At 37.8% G+C, this 21,006-nt stretch overlaps 2 protein-coding genes across 7 annotated transcripts in view; one reads left to right on the forward strand and one right to left on the reverse strand.

Annotated features, from left to right (window-relative positions):
- The window catches only part of LOC129726139 (ankyrin repeat domain-containing protein 11), an 88,022-nt gene that overhangs the window by 28,042 nt on the left and 38,974 nt on the right, over positions 1-21,006 (reverse strand). The window contains exons 1-2 of one of the 6 annotated variants that reach the window (XM_055682810.1): positions 8,243-8,393; positions 692-973 (exon numbers count right to left, since the gene is read on the reverse strand). The exons of 1 other annotated variant lie outside the window; for it this stretch is intronic. In XM_055682810.1, coding sequence (XP_055538785.1) covers positions 692-731 — 40 coding nt within the window. In that variant the 5' untranslated portion in view covers positions 732-973; positions 8,243-8,393. Of the gene's footprint in view, positions 1-691; positions 1,637-8,242; positions 8,394-21,006 lie in introns of those variants that run through there. 4 more of the 6 variants (XM_055682812.1, XM_055682813.1, XM_055682814.1 and 1 more) reach the window with 4 other exon arrangements.
- On the forward strand, positions 15,922-17,455 carry LOC129726142 (uncharacterized). Its single transcript, XM_055682819.1, has 2 exons — positions 15,922-17,141; positions 17,210-17,455. Exons 1-2 carry the CDS (start codon positions 16,424-16,426, stop codon positions 17,272-17,274), a joined length of 783 nt encoding a protein of 260 aa, XP_055538794.1. The 5' UTR covers positions 15,922-16,423; the 3' UTR covers positions 17,275-17,455.

Genomic DNA, 21,006 nt, shown 5'->3' on the forward strand with positions numbered 1-21,006 from the left:
CAAAATACGAGCTTTTGCGTGTATAATTGTAATATAAAGCTTCCATCAACCTCAACACCTAGATTTTGTCACCTATAACCTTTTCTATGAGCACAGAAGTCTCAACTCGTTTAAGCCAGAAGACCTTTTTATGTTTAAATGATCCTGCAGGTTGTAAGGGAAAGAAACGATTTTTGGCTATGATCCGCAATGGTTTTAAATTTAAATAAACATGCTACTATAGTAACCAAAGATTGCAAATCACGATCGTTCGAACGAAATTTCTTTAATCGATGCCTTTTTAGCACACAATCAAAATATATTAATTATGATAAAACTTACGTACTACTAATGATTTTATCCTTTTGTTTTGTTTGGATTAGTGTTTGTAAGTAATAAAATATTTCTCACGAAAGTTTTAGCCGTTCAATAGAGAACGCCTTCTCTATACAAAAATATGAAACAAAAACAGTTTTTTGTTTTCATTCCATAGTTACGGAAATCCGCGTCAATTTATATTCCAAATCCTGCAAACTGTAATATGACACTGCCAATACAGAGCATTGCTTATCAAGTGTAAACTTTAAATGGATTATCACTGGGTACTTGAAACGAATGCCTGGAGCTCTGAGTCTTGTCAACTCGAGAACGATATTATCAGTACCTTAGTGAGTCGCCTTCAGTGATACCTCTTATAACAATATTTAATTACCTTTATTTTGTTGCGACGATGCTGGCGTACGTCGTTGCATGACGCAAATTGTGGAATCACTCTAATGTCAATTACGGATAGTCTCTGCGAAACCTTCAGTATTATTATGCTAGAAATATCACTCTAACGAACACAGTTGCTTCCAGTTCAATTAATTGATATATGTCCTTCCAGGGTTTGTTATATTTATTTTTTTCTGTTCACTGAGTCTGCATCTCTAATGACTGGTTGGTAGCGAATTGCTTCCTTCTATAAAAACACACTTGCCTGTGGAACACTGGTCTGGTATTGGAAATTTCGTTTAAACGCTCGGCGAATGAATCGAGACAGAAATGTGAAAATGGATAATATAAATACATCGTAATAAACATTATAATAAATGACACCACTATTTTTCATTCGTTTGTTTGTCTCGATTCTTTCTGACGCTGACGGCTAGCTCAAAGACACGCTATCCATTCGCCCGTGTCGCTCTTTTCTCATTCATTCGCTCACTGCATGGGAGTTTATAGGGCTCCAGTTGTTCAAATACATATGAAAACGTGCCCCAGCGATGGTCACCTTATCACACCATACTCGACCCGCGAATCCACTCGGTTAGATGATCTCCCGCGCTCTGTTTCTCTGTCTTTCTCTCTTTCAACGTCACATTCACACCAATGGACATGAATCACGTTGCAAAGCGATTCGTTCCAATATATGTGGCGTACTCGTGGATTAATAATATTTACAGAGTGAATCAGAAAACCACACAGAAACAGACTGTCGTGATTGCTTACATGTAATATTTAGTGAACAATAAAAAAGATCTCCTTCTTAAAAAGAACTTTGAACCTTTCCTTCTAATAGGCAAAACGCAAATGCAAAATTAAAAAAGGCGCTCTACGACATGCAAACCGTAGCCGACGAATTTCACTGAAAACTCAAAAGAAATGCTAACAATTTCGTTTTGCGATGTCCTATGGCAACACTTAAAAAAACGGCAATAAGACGATGATGGTGCGAACACACGTAGCAATTTAGTGGCACTTTCAATATCACCTCGCTTCACCTGGTAGGTGCAATTCTCAACAGGCAAGAGCTGAGGGGAAAATAAATAATACAACCAATAGTGAACCAGTACGGAATTTGCATTTTCCTTCCCAACCGAATCTGGTGACGTAAGCAGCGAACTCAATGCACAGACATAGAACTGTCCTCTCGGCGGGGCACGCGTCGGTGCCGAAGAACGAAACGGGTACTGTAGTGAACACGGTTGTACCGTATATAAATGTTCTTTGTTTCCTTCTACATTCCACTTGGCAGTGATTTCGTTTTCCGAATGGTATGGGGCTACTACTGGTTGCTGCTTCCCGCTGGAAAATTGGGGCAGGTCAAATGGGACAAAAGACCGTTAAGGTGGCTAGTGGTATAAATTTCTGACTGTAGAATTGTCGACACAGCAATGAAACGCAAAGTTGGTCGTTGGTTCAGTTGGTGGATTGAATAAATAGACCATATTAAGCTCTTTGTTGAAGCACACGAAATCTTGATTCACACAATGGAATGAGAGGAAATATCAAAGCCCCGCGAAGACTCCTAACATCATGGGGAACGTACAGTTTCTGGTTGATGCAATTTTCTATGGAAGACAAAATCAATTTTGTCAATTTAAATATTAACTTGATAGGTATCCGTATACAATTTATCTGCTCTCATTCTTGACTACTAAAACGAGATAAAAAAGGTGTGTTCATTCAGCAATGAAGTTGGTTTAGAGTTTACTTAGGGGAACTGCTCCATTATTCATCTCATTGAACCGATATTCACGAAGAATGCACGAATTAAACAACAATTTTTTTATGAAATTATTGAACGAATAAACAAAATACGCTTACGTGCTCTTATAGAATCGTTCAGTATTGTATATTTAGTAAACTTAGCTAGATTTATCCTGAATTTTGTAAAACAAACCATTTTGCACAATGCTTCCTTATCCATCTCAAAACTTAAATCACTGCTCAATTATTCATCTTACGACGCCCCCATATTCATCACACTGCAGTGCACTGTTAATCATGAATAAATCACATTATCATGAATGAACGTAGCCGTAGCTCGTCGTAGTAGGTTACCTAGATATCCGCTGTAGTTGTTTACGTGCAAATATGGTAACCTAGGTAACCACGGCAGTGCTGTCCACTTATGTCAATTATGTCGGAATAATTCAACATTTTCAGTATGATTTGTTCGTATTAACAGAATTCGATTTGGCAACTTTTGATTGTCTTCAACGCAGTGAAAACAGATGAAAATACATACAGTTGAAACTTAAAAATTGCAGTAACTCATCTCATATATTTCTGCTTACTTCAGCTTATTTTTAGAAATTTGAGGTGAACATTTCAAAGATTAAAGTATTCTTAGTGTAGTGAGTGATTTTGTTTAGTGATTAAAATAAAAAGTGGTCCGCTAGTGATGAAAGAAACTTTGGTTGGCTGCTGAACGAGTCCCGTTGTAGCCGTATTGAACAATGCCCGGATTTTGTTTTCTGAGGTAGGTGATTGAAATAAATGAGTTTTCGAGTGCAGATGTCTGACTATTACATCAAATTTAGAGCTTTTAAGTGAGTTTTTGAGGATTCTACTTTACGAGAAATCTAAAGTGAACTAAGAAGAATCCATTCCATGGACTAGCAGATCGATTAAGTTAGAAAATATGCATTTTTTCCTGTTTTCAATGTGTTTTCATGTTGTATGAGATGAATATATGGGCTGAGATGAATAATGGAGCAGTTCCCCTATATGATCACGTTTGAAAAAAACATGAAGAAGATAAGATCGTATTACGATGCAGGACTTTGTGCCAGAGAAATCTATCGAAAACTTTAGCAAGCAAATAACTGTTAACGGATATGTGCTTGAAAAAAAATGGCGATAAACCTGATAGCATCGAGTAATGTACAACAAGCAAGCTTCCTCGGATAAAGAATTCGTAAAAAATTAACAACCCGAAGAGGGTAACGTCACAAACTTGCATAAACTTAACGGCAAAATAAACTGAAACTTTGGTTATAGTACACTGCTAATTTGGATTACGACAACACCATGTAGGAATCCACAACATCGCTTTTTTTAAATACCCATCACAAAGTGTATATACTATTTTAATAATACACAATAGTGCTATGGTGCTATGAATACTGCTATTTTGGTGCATGGTGCTATGAATACTGCTGTTTTGTTGGGTTGTCGTACCATTGTTGTCATCTTGTTGAGTCTTCAAAACATAAAGATCTGATCTCCTGAAAGGTTTAGAAAAACTTGAATATTCCGTCAACAAACATAAGCACGATTACGGTGTGATGCTTCCGATGCCCATGGAGATTAATATTAAATCCGGACTTCAAACCATTCGTTGATTGAGACAGATGTCTGGACTTCAAACCATTGTTAACTTCCGGATGGTTTTAAAGGACACTTTATTTCCACTACGAAGTATAAGGGAGGATTACTGGATTCTATTAATGACGAAAATTTTAGTCGAGACATCGTAGAAAGTATTGTTGAGTCTGTATAACTTCACATAGTAGAAACAAACACAACTAATTTCTTCTTAATCTCAGGCATGTACCGAACTTGTATGATTCCCTGACATTTCCATATTCCTGTAATTTCCCTCCTAATTTTCTTGGTTCGAGCGTTTTATTAGTTTTATGATTAGCGATATGGTTGGTCAGCAAAGTATTCATGAAAATTCATACAATTCATATTCATGTATTCGAGAGAGGTCATGTTTGGTAATCAAAATGTAAGGCAGCTTTGATAGTAAATCAATTATGCCGAATGGTGATACTTAGCACCATTAAATTGCATACAATTTATACAGGCTTGTCGACAACGTTAAATACATCAGTATAAACAGAGAAATGAAGGTCTAATATGAGTAACTGTTTATAGATGTGGATGAGAAATGTTGGAATAACTTGAAATGTTTTACTGTTATGCAAAATTTCTTCAAAGATTATACTGGTTGTAAATTCTTCACTCACACAGGTCTTCACTCTCCTGCAGAAATGCCGAGAGTACAATGTGCCCATACAACACTATCCTGCACGTTGTTCAACATTGCTCTAGAGGGTGTAATCCGACGAGCACGCATCGAAACGCTGGGCATGATTTTCAGCAAAGGTAGTCAACTCATAGGCTTCGCAGACAACCTCGACGTTATTACGAGAAACTTCGCGACAGCAATCTACGCCAGTTTAAAAGTGGAGGCTAGGAGAGTTGGACTAAAAATTACTGCGTTGAAAAACAAGTATATGAAAGGAAGAGGATCGAGAAAAACAAACATTTGTCTCCCACGGACGGTGATCATGAACGGCAGTGAGCTCGAAGTGGTAGATGACTTCGTATACTTGAGATCACTGGTAACCGCCGACAATACCACAAGTAAGGAGATCCAACGACGTGTTCAAGCTGGAATTCAGGCCTGCTTTGGTCTTCGCAGGACGCTTCGATCCAGGAGCAAGCGATCCGCAGGACACTGACGATGTAAAAACCCCTGATTAGAGTAGTCCTTTTCAATGGATCTGAAACCGTGAAGCTGCTCACGGAGGATATACAGGAGATAGTCAAAATTTTGATCAACTTTGAAGTGCTGTAACTTTGCCGAATATTGATCAATTTCAATAATTCGTACACAATTCAACTGGAAAACTTTTAAAACCTCTTTTTCGGAGCATAAATGTGTCACACGCTATATTTTTATGCAAACAATGTCCCTTACTATTGATTACTCTAGGGACTTCCGGATGAAAAATAACCATTTATCGATGAGTTCTTGACTGATTCCTGATCTTGATGAACCATTCGCTTCAGAAATAGTTTCGCCATCTATGCCTATGATGCAAATAAGCATTTTTATCAGATAACCCATTACCAACTCCAACCAAAAACTAGCAGATTTGACATGCCTACAGGAATTCAGGAATATTTTCTACATCTGATGATCTAGGCCACATTTGTGGTCATAAAACGAGACTAAAAGTTTCTCAGTCTCGTTTATGACCACATAAACGAATGGTGCTGGAATTATTAAAATCAAACGATATTTGGCAAAGTAACAGAATTGTAACGTTGATCAAAATTTTGCCTATCCTACTTATTTTGACTATCCCCAGTACGCGCTTTGGCCGTATTTGAACGGAAAGTGTTGCGGACAATATCTGTTGGAATTGGAATACAAATCAAAAGCGAAGAGTGGCGCAGGCGTATGAATCACGAGCTGCTGGCACTACTTGGAAAGATTCCCATTGTGCACCTGACGAAGATGGGGAGTTTGCTAAGGGCCGGACATGCCGCGAGGATGCCGGACAACAATGTGGGAAAATCGGTTCTTTTCAAGAACCCCACCGGCACCAGAAATAGAGGGGCCCAACCTACAAGGTGGCTTGACTAGGATGAAGCAGATCTGCGAGATGCCTAAGAAGTTAACGAAAACTTTTTTACAAATTTAAAGCAGAAACATTTTGCTTTGCTTACAGGAGTTTTATATTTATCTCAAACAACAATAGTTATATCGATCGAGAGAGTAGTTTATCATACATTTTTTTAATGTTTTCTATTGAAAAAAGGCGTTGTTAAAAATTGTGTCCCAGTTTTAAAAAATGAGGTAGATGTTTTAAGCTAATTGACGTATAATACAGACGTTTCCAATAGTTCGCGATATGTCACCATAGTCTCAATGGCAGTAGAAGCAAAACGACTAGTTGGTTTGTATATACAGCCCATGAATAAATGCGATAACTATCTACACAGCAGTAGCGTACTATCCTATTGTTGCCTGTGTGGAGCACGAGACTGCTTCTTTTTTGATAACAGTACGATACGACACGACAGCTGTATAGTCTCCTGGTAGCAGTGGCACTTTTCAAGTATCACATCAAACATGCATTCAGCCGGCGGCAAAGTGGTGGAGAGCAGCACTCAATTTGCTCACTTTCCGCCACCCACTTAGCAATGAATGCATTTCACTTATCTAAGCTGAGGTTGTGCACTCATCACAAATTACAGTTGGCAATAGTATGTACCTCTTCAGCCAAAAAAAAAAAAACAGTCTGACCATGACCATATATACAAAGGTACTCCGTTCAGTTGAGAACTTTCCAACGTTCCTCGCTTCAGCAGACTTGAATGGCGAAGTGCAAAAACAGCAAAAAAAAAGAAAGGGAAAGATTGCAAAAGAATGTCAATACTATACATGTTCACACGTTCCTCAACACAATCATGAAAAAATAAGCAAGTATGGAGCAAAACACACTTATTCGAAGCTCTAGTACTACTATAGATGGAAATGAAACGTAATAGAGTCAAACAACTAGATGGTGAAGTCCATTCTCACGATCTCTCGAACCTTGTGTGGGCGAATGAACTTTCGCTATTATCTCACAAAACGAAGAGTGCCAACTTTTGGGACGGCGAAGAGTAAGAGAATGAATGATTTACACATGGCATTGTAAAAGCGAATGTGTTAGTAAAAAACTAATTGAAAAATCGTCCATCATAAATAAAAAATAGTTTTGACAGTGTCAAAAACTTTAATTCTATACCTCATAGTTAGTTTTATAGTAAGTATCGTTATTATTTTTAGGACAACTGGATGAGCTTATCTGCTTTCATCAACACGAACAATTAATCAAAGCGTAATAGCAATAATCAGAGCATGGATATAACAGATTTTCCATTTTCATAGCTATCAATTGAAAATTGACGGTTTGCCATCCAACATGTCATTGTGAAATCTTGATTGATGATTATTAAGCATTATGCTTGTTTAAAAAATAATGAATTTGAAAATCAAGTATCGATGTAACCTATCTGTTGTTATAATGCAAGAAAAGTATTTAAATTTGAATTTTCACTATATCCTACACCTTGCACTCAGATTGATTCCCTATTTCGATGCTTTCCTATATTTCTCTACACCATTCGCAAACATCATACAACTTATTCCGTCTTGTTTCACTTACAAATCAACTGACACCATTCACTTGCGGTTGCCCTACGCTAGCGAAACGGCCAGTTAGTGATTCCTAACCGAAAGCCCAGTGTCCCACTCTTTCGTCGCTCGATGTGCCACCGTTCTCTCTTTTGCGCTCCCCTGACAAATAAACCGATTTGAATTTTCTTCTCTTCAATTTTATAAGAATGAAGATTCATTTCAATGTTATTGATACACAACGGTAACATCTTCTTTGCACACAGCGACACAAAGCATCAAAAGAATTCGTCTCATGCTCTCGTCCTCACTCTCCCTCTCGATATCGATATGCGTACACACATCAGCACTACCGGTTGGTTTCTTCCTCTCCCTCTCTCTCTCAGAATTTCTCTGTTGTCTCGCACTTCCACTTTTCATACAAATTTATGAAACAATTGAAATAAATAATTGAAAAATCCGAAAACGCAACCAATGGACGAACAACAAGAAAACAATGAAGCAACAGAAAGCAATAATCTAAACAAACTAAAATTAACACCGTTTATGATCTGTGAAGAACTTGCTAATTACACTTCAATAATACTGAATGCTCTGGTATTGCACATTTAAATCAGTAAAACAGCACCGCTACATAAGGATCTAGAACGAATGCAACCGCGATCGGCTTTTGCTGCTCGATGTTGTTACCACGACGAGATCGAACACGGCATTGATGATGTGTGCTGGCGCGGCTTCATCGCGACCATCGGAGTATGAGAATGAAATTTCCACAATACAGCAAAATAACCGACCGAATTGAGCGTGGTTTGGCCGTTGCTATACCACAACTGAGCAAGAGTTTGTTTTTGAGCTGTCGATTCATTCACTCGACGAATCTCCGTTGTTCGTTAGTATTTCGAGAGAACTATCAAGATTGGCTCTCTTCGAACACTATTTTGTAGTTAACATCACCGGAGAATACACAAATGTGTAATCAAATTTACCGGCAGCGCAGAAAAGCTCTCTCCAGCACATCTTCTTTATTCACTCGTATACGATATTCATTCTAATTTGCATTAACTCATCACTTGAAGCGAAGAGGTCGTAATGAATTTGTCAAACAACATCTTTCCCACTGGTAGATTTAAAAAAACATTTTCGCTTTTATTCTCCTTTACGGCCGTATCACATTCGTACGAGTGTCAGAAATGTATATTCCCGTTTTCGAACGTTCGAACCTCCCTTTATCCAACTCAAAGGTATAACATTCCACAATTCGGCCACAATTTGTTTTCTGTACTGAGATACATTCTGTAAAATTGAAAACTACCCTCTTTTTAAACAATTTGTTAACCAGCTGTTAGAACCGTTAGAACTGAAGTCTTGAAAGAACACATGCTTGTAAAGGCAACAGTACCGTACAGTACAGGTGGAGCTGGTCTATCATTGCACTGGTACTCGGTTAAGAGAACTGGAGGGTAATTTCAACGTACTATGTTTCAGTGTTTGCATAGCAGCTACGTTTACGAGAAACGTTGCAAAAAAGTTCAATAAAAAAATATATTTTGGAACAATAGCGATGTAATTTATTACTTTATTCGGTGGCAAACTCAGAAGTTTTGTCTTTTTCGTGCAATTGGTTCACTGACCTTCATTTTTCTGCCTGACTTCAAGCCAATAGTAGTTCTGTGCGCCGCCACGCCGCGCCGCCGCCGCCGAGGAAATTTTTACCGCGCCGATAGTGATTGTGTATGCTGGATTTTTTCCTGATTATAGAAATACCGCAAATCACAGCCGATAAGGAAACACTCGTATATTAAGTAACGCGGAATTTAGCAATTCTTAATACCCCTTCACCCTGACGTAACGCAATTTTGCATGGTGGCCTCACCCAGTGTAACACTTCGCTAAGTACCTCCCCTGTATTTACGTATTTACGAAGGGTACGGGACACGAGACATATGGACGCTAGGCATATGGATGTTAGGCATAGTATGCTAGGCATACAGACGCGAGGCTTAATGGATGTGATGCATAATGGATACGAGGCATACTGCCATATGGCATAACGGACGCGAGGCCGAATGGACGTGAGGCCGAATGGACGCGAGGCCGAATGGACGCGAGGCCGAATGGACGCGAGGCCGAATGGACGCGAGGCTGAATACGATATACCAATTATCATGACTATGTGTTCCAGATTTGCAACATACATTCCGCAGCAGAGTCTATTGAAAAATATGTTGCACCCTTGATGATTGACAAAAAGCGTCATTCAATGAATTCTATATTTAACTCAGATATTTTTTTCTCTACGTATGTAGTTTAAGCGTAAATATATTCCTAAAGAGTTGAGGTTGGGCATTATATTATTTCAAAACATGCGGCGCAGACGCATAATCGAGGGCAAGGAAACGTGGCGGCACTAAGCTGCCGTGGTTTCCACAGTCCGTGCCGGCCGCCAACCCGCCGTCGGAAGCGGCGGTCTCTTGCACACAATCGACTGATCTACAGATTTGCTAGGTCTACTCAAACAGAGTTTCTTTCCCTTAGTTAAGTCCGAACGAGTGGTAGCGAGTAAGGACATCATTCGCTCGAACAGCGAGTCAGCCGAAGGCCGCGAGTGCATTGCTTTCTAAATGACATCCTAGAGCGAAATACATGTTATTTAAAGGGGCTGTGATGATGACGATAATACCGTATTCCGCCTCACTTCCCATCGGCCTTGTGTCTTTTCGGCCTTGCGTCCATTCGGCCTCGCGTCCATATGCCTCGTGCCCGTATGCCTGCCATCCATTATGACTAGCGTTCTATGCCTTGCGTCCGTATGCCTTCCGTCTGTATGCTTAACGGGTTGTTCCCTAAGTGTAAATTATTTTAATTTGTGGAAATTTGATACAATATTTGACATTAAATATTTAGACTTTAGTCTTTTTTATCGAGAGATATAAAGAATTTCGAAGTCATTATCAATAATTTGCACCGGGCCAGTTTGCTTCGAGAATATTGTTTCAGTTATTATATAAGTTTATATGTTTATTTTTATTTTTTATTTTTATGTAGACGTATGAGCAATCCGGGAATGTTGAAAAATTAAGAAAAAATGATTGGTGGTTTTTCATCTATTTTTTGGTAAAGATTCTAGTTTTCTCTAGAATACTGTTTTTTTTTAGATCAATATTGGGGTTTGCAATCCCGAGAACGATTTCCCGGGATTCCCGGAATTTCTGGAGTAAACTTGAATAAACTTTGTTCTTTAATTGATAATTAAATTGTAAACGATTGTTTGAAACTTTTTATTAATAAACATTATTTGAAATCTCATTTTTTCTAAGGATTTTTTCCTTTCCCGGTTTCCGGGAATTCCCGGGAAATGAGATTTTTTTTTCCCGTTTCCCGGGAAATCTATTGTCGGGAATATTGCAAACCCTAGTCAATATGTGAGAATTCACTAAAAATCGACTATGTTTTTGCTGAATTCTCCTTACTTTGTTGCTTGAACGTTAAGGCATCGAAAGAAACACTTTCAGCTATTTTCCATTACTATGGTGATATTTGCGGATTTTTCGGTCAGAATGGATCGCTTTCGACCCATCATATTTGAGGGTAATTTTCATAGTAATGACATCACATAGTTCATGTGATTTTGTTGCTTTTTTCAACGCTATTTCGAGCAAACAAAAATTTCCCAGATGGTAATGAAGAATCTGTGAAGTTTAACGAAAAACTCTATTTGAATGAAAAAAGTATCCCATTTTTCAGTTGTTCCATGGTCAACCTAACAAAATATATGAAAGTTGAAAACAACCCTCTAACGTAAGATCAATCGAATTTTCCCAAAGTCGGTCTACGGTTATCAAAATGAACTCATCGACAAACTATCTATCTTTTTTTTCAAAACTGAACGTCTTTGGAAATAGTGTTCCTTGCAATTTTTTTGGGATTTGCACTTGTTTTACTTTCTCTGCTTGGTTTATTATTTTCTTTTTGCTAAATTGTTTATTTACTTGATTTCTTACAATTTTTATTTCTGGTTTTGACATCATGTCAACCCTGACGCATATTCTTTTATTATCGTTGAATTAAAAAAAAAAACCGAAAATGAGAGTTCAAAGCACACATTATGCGCATTCATAAGTGGTAATTAGTGTCACGCCGATACACGCCGCCGCCGCCGCCGATATAAGCCAACGGCGTCACCAATCTAGGCAATAGTTACCATCCACCTTACACTAAAAGACATCTCGTTCGCAAATTTTCTAATGCAAAATTTTTCGAATTTATGCACTGAATGAATAAAAATTCTCATTGTATTTTTTTCTGAAACACTTATGCTATCAAAACGATGAATTTGCCTGCTACTCTGAAAATATTTCGCGTTTGTAATTTCGGCACAGTCTTATTTTTCAACACAATTCATACTACTACATTTAAACATCCAGAGATACTAGTTTAAATTTCATCATTTTGAGTAAAATCCCTAATATTGAACAGATTTCGCCTGTCAACTAGCACTCGATCTAAACAAACATACACGCCAGTTGGCTTACATTTTTTAAAAAATTCTCCTAATTCTTTTTGACAGATACGTTGAGCTGTTGTTTTGTTTTCTTGAATTGCGTTTTCATTGAAAATATATTACGAATAGTCAATTAGATTGTATGGATACGGTTAAAGATCTCACGACGAGCCGGTGCATAATCTCGCAAGCACCGGGAATGAAAGTGGCAATTGGGCCGGCTCAATTGCTGGATTTGTCGCTGAAAAAATTTTGTTGTGAATGCTTCACATTTGAAACCAGCATCGGTTTTGCGCAATCCGCAGCGTGATTTGCAGTCATCTCTGTTGACGGCAGCTGTCGGAATTATCTCAGTATTCTAAATCTCTACTCTATAATAACCATACAGGTGAGTTTATATATTGAATAATCTCTGTAATCTGTATGTAAGAGTGAATGAAGCAGGGTATACAATATAGTTAGATTTGAATGAAGAGAAAAATAAACTCAGTCGCGTAGACGGCGGTTTAACTTTCATACATTGATTACATAGATTTCTTTATATTATAGCGTCAAATACATAAATATTTATTTTGAGTTGGGTTTCAGGTAACCAGGTAGTTCATCAACGATACAGTCAGATGCATAAGAAATATTGTCGTGGAGAAGGTTCGCTGCAAGACTTTAATTGTGTAAGAGTTTCGGTATTCCACGAACTAGAATACAATATCGTCTAAGCGACAAATTACGAACATAACGGTTTCGTCCAGAACAGTGTTAACTGTAGAGGAAGAGAATAAAATTGTCCACTGGTTGTTTTAGATACAACGAAGAGGATTTTCTGTCCCCATTGACAATTCGATACATAAAATATTCAGCTACTTAGAATCAAACCCCAAACCAAATCCATTTCAAAATAATGTTCCAGGTAAAGAAATACATTAACTAATTTGTTCCTGGAGAAGATTACTATTTGCGATAGTGGGTCTTTTATTTGTAATCTCGTATCATGTCATATAAAAATGAAGAGAAAGAAAGAAAAAATATTTTAAGTAAGAAAGCTGGTTTTGAAGTTTTTTTTTTCAAAAACACCCAGCGCTCACAATTAGAAAACCAGAAGCAGTAACGAAGGCCAGTGCATGTGTGACTGAAAAAGATATAAAACCTAAATTAATCCACCTAGCGGTCAGACCCAGCCTTTCTCATTCAAACTTTTATTTGTAAAAATAGATTTACATGAACGCTTCAATCCAATAAATGTATATTAACTCTTTAGGTTCTAAAATATTGATGTTGTAATCTATACATATAAAAATGCAGTCCGGTCTGTCTGTTTGACCCATATAGGCTCGAAAACTACCAAACCGATCGACGTGAAAATTTGTATGTAGGGGTTTTTGGTCCCGATAAAGTTCCTATGATAGTTTGAGACCCCTCCCTCTTTTAGAAAGTAGGGGTCCAATACAAATGAAACATACAAGTTACCGTCGGACTCGTCGCGGCACCGGAACACACCTGTGCACCGAACAGCGACACATTTTTTGCAGTCACAGCATATAGATCAGGTAATAGGTTGCAGGCTTGCATATTTTTAAGTGCGATCGTGGGATCGATGAAATTATTGTTACGAATAAAAGTTAGTTCTGTGTAGACACTCCAAACGATAGGTCGCAATCTTTTTTAAAAAGATATCACCGCAACCACGTTGGTAACTGGCGCCCGAATAGGGACCTCAGTCTAGTAATTGAATAAGCGTCAAATCGCGAAGCTGTTTCAAGCCCCGAGTTAAAACGGACTCCAAAGACCGGACCAAAGTCTAATCAACGTCAAATCGTTCGAGTTGCGTCTCTGGAGCAAGGCGAAGAAGCACACTGGAAAAACGAGGAACCCTACACCCGCAGGAAATAGGACTAAGGATCTAAGCGTTGTCCCGCGACGCAAACGATGCGTTTTCTTTTAGTACTGTAAGTAAATAAAATTCTTTTTCATAAAAAATAACCCTAACAAGTAGTATAAGAAGTGCAGTGAAGAGAAATTAACAAGATAACAAAAATAACACGAAACTGCTTGCCGCTAGTTTCGAAATACATAAGCTCTACTAATTCAGAGGTGCTAGCCCTCACCGGCGGTAAGCCAACACTTGAAATATCACAAAAGTGCGCGAGTGTACTAACATAAATTCACAACCGATAACTCGCGAATCGAAAAAACATTAAGTTAAACATTCAGTGATTAAGTTAACAAATTATTGCTAAGAAAGTGAACTTTTAGTTCTAACAGTTAAAAATTGAGGCGTTGGAAGGTTATTTTCAACGCCTATCACTCAAAATGGAACCGGCACCAGCACCGGCACCACCAGCACCGTCTCCTCGTTTTGCTATCGACCCGACGATTAGTTTTCATGATCGCGGGCGAATACCAACAATCGTGACTGACTTGCCAGATTTTCACGGCAATGCGAAAAATTTATCGCAGTGGATTCTAGACGTGGAGGACATCTTGGAGTTGTATGACGACCTCCGAGACACATTCCACATCCGGAGAAAAATCAAGGATGAGGCAAATGACATACTGATAACTAACAACACCCCCACAAATTGGGAGAATATAAAAGAGGTTTTACGTCTGTATTATGCGGACAAACGAGATTTAATAACTCTCGATAACCAACTAAAGGATATGATTCGAGGTCGAACCGAATCAATCGAGACATACTACAGCAGAATCCAATCTGCAATCTGCCCCAAAAACCGCAACACCCATCCATCCAAAATCCACATCCAAAATTAATTAACCAAAACCATCCACCGAATCCACCACCAATTACACACATCGGCACAAATTCCAGGCCAATTACAAGAAGTCTATAAAAAAATCTTTAGTAGACCCGGTCTTTTGAAAGTAAGATTCACACAAAATATCCTAACCGACGTGATTGATCCAGATGAACAAGATCGAATCATACAGCGAATACACGAAAGAGCACACCGAGGTATAGACGAAAATAAGCTCCAAATTTTGCGTGAATATTATTTCCCGAACTTACGGAAAAATTAAGAAATTTTATACGCACTTGCGACTTTTGTAATATATCAAAATATGACCGACACCCCTTAAAAATTCACTTAGAAGAGACACCGATTCCAAATTACCCGTACGAGATAATACACATTGATATTTTCGAAATTAATGGACAAAATTTCCTTTCGAGCGTTGACAAATTTTCTAAATTTGGCAGAATGATACCTATCCAATCACATCATGTTTCTCACGTACGCAAGGCTTTCGAAGATTCCATAACATCAAACATCATCCCATCCATAGTAGTCACCGATAACGAAAGAACATTCTTGTCTCCAGACATAAGAGGTATAATGCTAGACCTCAACATCCGAGCCTACGTGACACCAAGCAATAAATCTGAAGTGAATGGACAGGTTGAAAGGTTCATTCTACGGTAACAGAAATGTTCCGCATCGAAAAAACCCTTCACCCAGAATATCCCTGTAGAAGGCTAATGGCCATCGTAATAGAAAAATATAATAACACCATTCACTCCACTACGAAAAAAACGCCTAAGCAAATCCTTTTTGGAATATCCAATAATCCCATATCCCCCGAAATTATCGACGGAGTAAGAAATTAATCTTACGACGAAGTTATAGTTGAACTTCGAGAAAGGCAAAAAAGGCAACTACAAACACACAACCAAAAGCGACAGGCAGCACCACAGCTAGCAATAGGCCAGCAAATTTTAGTCAAGGACAAAGTTTTCAAAAGCAAACATAAACCAATATTTAAGAAGCACTTTGTACAAGCCAATAACAGAGTAACAGTCCAAAATCAGCTAAATTCCAAGATACACAAATCAAATGTAAAAAATTTGAATCTACGCGAACTCAATTAACTGTACATCCTCTTCCAGACTCTCAACCATTCTCGCATCCTTGCAAATCCACAACTTGAATCAATCCCCGATTGCCACCATAGAAGTAGGACAACCGAAAATCATCGAAGGTGCCACAAAAATTATCCACAAAATAAACATCAGCGCAATAGAATCCTCTATCTAATCCATAGAAAGATTAATTCTACAAAACAACTTTTCTTCTGACCAACTAATCGAACACAAATTGAATAAGATCAAAACAAATTTACTACAGATAAAACCCAGACACGAAAGAAGACCCAGAAGATGGGATGCTTTAGGTAGAGCCTGGAAATGGCTAGCAGGATCGCCAGACGCTGACGATCTCAGATCAATAGACTATTCCATGAAACAGTTAGTAAGTAACAATAATGGACAGACCACAATTAATACTGATCTTATACAAAAACTAAACGACATTACCGATTCACTTAACAATGTCACTTCCGTTGACGCTCTCAACCACCACAGCCTTTCCACTGAAATAGATCTAATCAGGGTTGTCATTAATCTAGATATAATTCAGGACGAAATTGAATCAATTCAGAACGCCATTATGCTATCTAAATTAGACTTAATCAATAACCGAATCTTAAATCCTAGCGAAATCAAAATGATCAGTAGCAGCTTAGAAGATCAGGGAATATCAAGCCACCTCATGGGTAAAGCACTCAACTTTGTGTCGACAGCGTCCATCACCAACGGCGAAGTAATCATGTACATCGTCAGCATCCCGAACTTTAGCAAAACCTCATTCCAACTACTCCACGTGGAAGCCATCGTTCACAACGCAGAACAAATAGCAATCCCAGGTAAATTGTATCTAATGAAGAATGAGACACTCTTTCTACAAACAGGACCATGTAAAAATCTTAGCTCTTGGACGATCTGCAAAACCACAGACATCAAGGACATTTCGGCAGACTTATGCCTAAGTAAAGTCATTAGAGGCAAGTCAGGAGAATGTTCCTACGAAATAGTAGCAAGACATTTACCAGTACTAGAAATGGGTCCAACGACACTGTTAATTAACGATGCGAATGGAACACTATCCAATACGTGTGGTATCGCTAATAGGTCACTAAGCGGCCCGTATCTCATAACCTACACAAATTGTTCCGTATCTTTTCAGAATTTTTCATTTGCAAACAGCGTTGTTCAAGTAGTGGAACATATAATATTCACACCCACGGTTAATCTAAATATTACCAGACTCCACACATACAAATCATTCGATGTTCAAGAGGTCCACGAGTTACATCTGCAAAACATCAAGAAGCTGGAACACTTAAAGCTGACAGCGATTCATGCCTCATGGTTAACATGGGGAGGAATTTCTTTTACCACATTGGCAATATTAGCTCTGGCATTCTATATTTTTGTTAAATCACAGCAAAAAGGAACTTCAATCCAAATATCAAATGGAGGAAAAAGTCAACCCGAATCAGCGGCCATACACTATTGCAAACCACGGAAGCATTTGTTCGAGAAATTTGCACAATCAGGAGGTTGTTGAACCAGGAGGTCCAACACTTAAAGGGGATGCAGTTACCGTCGGACTCGTCGCGGCACCGGAACACACCTGTGCACCGAACAGCGACACATTTTTTGCAGTCACAGCATATAGATCAGGTAATAGGTTGCAGGCTTGCATATTTCTAAGTGCGATCGTGGGGTCGATGAAATTATTGTTACGAATAAAAGTTAGTTCTGTGTAGACACTCCAAACGATAGGTCGCAATCTTTTTTAAAAAGATATCACCGCAACCACGTTTGTAACTTACATTTCTGCACAACTCAAGAAAAAAACAAGCAAATGAAACCGAATTTGGCATGTGGATGTTTAAAGGGCAATAAATATGTCCATAATGGTTCGACGCCCCTCCCTGTTCTGGAAGCACATGTGTCTGCACAAATTTCTGCACATCTCGCGAACTAATCAACTAAATGGGACCATATTTGGCAGGTGAATGTTTTTAGTGGTAACAAATATGTTCCATAATCGACCTCAGGCAACATTTTGGATTGTAAGATAGCAACTTCCGGTTTCTGGAAAACAGCCTAAAATGGACGATTTCCACCCAATATAATAATATCCGGATAAAGAAAGATACACAGGAGCTAAAATCGACCACAGATGCCATTTTAAATTCTAAGATGGCGACTTCCGGTTCCTGGGAAACAGCGGAAAATGATCGAATTACACCCAATATGGGTGTTTCTTCAACCATAATGACGCTCAGAGGTCAGAAATTATTTTAAATACCATTTTGAAATCCAAGATGGCGACTTCCGGTTTGTGAAAAACAGCCTAAAATAACCAAATACCATCCAATATGAGTATCCCTGGAACCAGAATAATGCGATGAGCCAACAATTGACCTCAGGCACCATTTTGAATCGCTAAATGGCAACTTATAGGAAACAGTCGAAAATGACCAAATAATACTCAACATGGATATTAACGTAATCGAGATGATGTATAGAAACCAACCATTGACCCTGGACACCATTTTGAATTTAAAGACGACCACTGTTAGTTTCCGGAAAACAACCAAAATAACTAAATACCTCCCAATATGAGTATTTCCGGTGTCAGATTGATGCCAGAAAATTTGCTGAAAATGACCGAATACCACCCAATATGAATATATTCAGAATTAGGGCGATGTACAGAAGTCAAAAGTCGAGGATGTTGTCATTTCGATAAAACCAATCATTTCAAACGATTTGTCTATTGACTTTGATCATATCCTATGGCCGATTCGTCGTGCATTTGCAGACTTTAAACACATCGCAAGGAATTAATGAATTTGGAACGTTCGAATAGAACAAAACCACATTTTAACTTTCTGGAGACCACATATATCAATCAAAGCAGGTATAGTTTTAGATAGCCTTTGAATTTTTTTTCTTTTCATAACTTTTCAGCCACATATCAAATTGTTATGAAGTTTGTTATTTGTAAGTTTGAGAGATGACTCGTTCGTATGACACTAGTTATGTTTTTAAATAAGTCATGTAATCTTTGAAATAATAGACTTTCGTTGTTATATTAACAATTTAATACATAACGGTGGCTGAAGTTAACGTATAGGGCAGCCAAACTTTGAAACCACGTGTTCAATCATAATTCATCAGTTAACCCTCAACTAGCCCGCTAATCTGATAATAATATAGATCGAATCGGTTGTGTAGTTTCTGAGATAATAAAGTTTCGTGATTTTCACATTTTGGTACTTTACAGACGAAGTTACAGTACGATTATAGTAAAATTCAATAGGGTGTTACGAGGCAGCTAGACTTATTAGTTGACACTAATTTTATGAAAATCGGTTCAGCCATCTCTGAGAAACATGAGTGAGATTAAGTAGTCTTTAAAACACGTTTCTTTTCATAACTTTTGAACCACAAGTTCAATCTCTATGAAATTCAAAAGTTAAGGGTATTTTAGGTAACCCGTTAATTTGAAACCAATTATGTTCAAATCGGTTGTGTAGTTTTTGAGATAATGATGTTTCGTCATTTTTACATTTTGATACATAACCTCTAAACTAAAAATCCGATTACAATGAAATTTAATAGGGTCTTTTGGGACAACGAGACCTTTCATTTGCAATTAATTTGATGAAAATCGGTCCAGCCTTCTCTGAGAAAAGTGAGTGAGAATAAAAATCTGCACATACACACACACACACACAGAAAATGCTCAGCTCGTCGAGCTGAGTCGAGTGATATATGCCATTCGGCCCTTTGGAGCACTTTTATACTTTCGGTTTTGCAAGTGATTGCTATACCTTTCTAGGACACTCACACACGTACACACCCCACACATATATACACCTATACATGCATACATGCAGAGAATGCTCAATTCATCGAATTGAGTCGAGTAGTATATGACATTCGACCATTTGGATCACTTTTCTACCTTTTAATTAGCCAGTGATTGTTAGGAGAATGTCAACATGTTTACTTTCATTATGTGATTTCACATTTTTATGAACAACGAACAAAGTTACAATCCGATTACAATGAAATTCAATAGCAACCTATTGGGCAATTAGAGCTTTCATTTGACATTAATTTTGTGATCAATCAAAGAAATAATTATCGGTTTCCGTTATACTCTACTAAATTTTTTGGAAATAAATATTGAAATTTGAAATTTCAATATTTATTTCCAAAAAATTCAGTAGAGTATAACGGAAACCGATAATTATTTCTTTGATTGATCTCAATCACTCTGCTAAGACGCTCGTTATAGATTTTCTAGATTAATTTTGTGAATATCGGTTCAGCCATCTCTGAGAAAAATGAGTGAGTTTGAACAACCTCAGGATAACTTTTCTTTACATAACTTTTGAACCACATGTTCAATCATTACGAAATTTAAAAGTTAAGAGTTTTGGAGACAGCCCGATCATTTGAAACCAGTGAAAAATTATTGAAATCGGTTGTGTGGTTTCTGAGATATTGATGTTTCGTGATTTTTACATTTTGATACATAACCTCTAAACTAAAAATCCGATTACAATGAAATTCAATAGCAACCTATGGCGCAACTAGACCTTTCATTTGCAATTAATTTCATGAATATCGGTCCAGCCATCTCTGAGAAAAGTGAGTGAGAAAAAAAAGTTGCACATACACACACACACACACACACACATACACACATACATACATACATACATACAGAAAATGCTCAGTTCGTCGAAAGGGGTCGAGTGGTATATGAAATTCGGCCATTGGGACCACTTTTATACCTTTGGTTTTTCCAGTGATTGCTATACCTTTCTAGGAGAATGGCAAAAATGGTTTCAAACCGTGCTTGATTATTTCACCGAACACAATTTGATAGATGCATAGAATGATGCCTCAAGAGTCATTAATGGCGATGAAACAAAATTCTTATTGAATGCATGT

The sequence above is a fragment of the Wyeomyia smithii genome, chromosome 2 (genome assembly GCF_029784165.1).
Source record: "Wyeomyia smithii strain HCP4-BCI-WySm-NY-G18 chromosome 2, ASM2978416v1, whole genome shotgun sequence".
Taxonomy (NCBI): domain Eukaryota; kingdom Metazoa; phylum Arthropoda; class Insecta; order Diptera; family Culicidae; genus Wyeomyia; species Wyeomyia smithii.

Coding starts and splice junctions, on each gene's coding strand:
- LOC129726142 (XM_055682819.1), top strand. CDS start 16,424: ATGAAACAGTTAGTAAGTAACAATAATGGACAGACCACAATTAATACT. Junction 17,142..17,209: donor AACACTATCCAATACGTGTG/GTATCGCTAATA, acceptor GTATCTTTTCAG/AATTTTTCATTTGCAAACAG.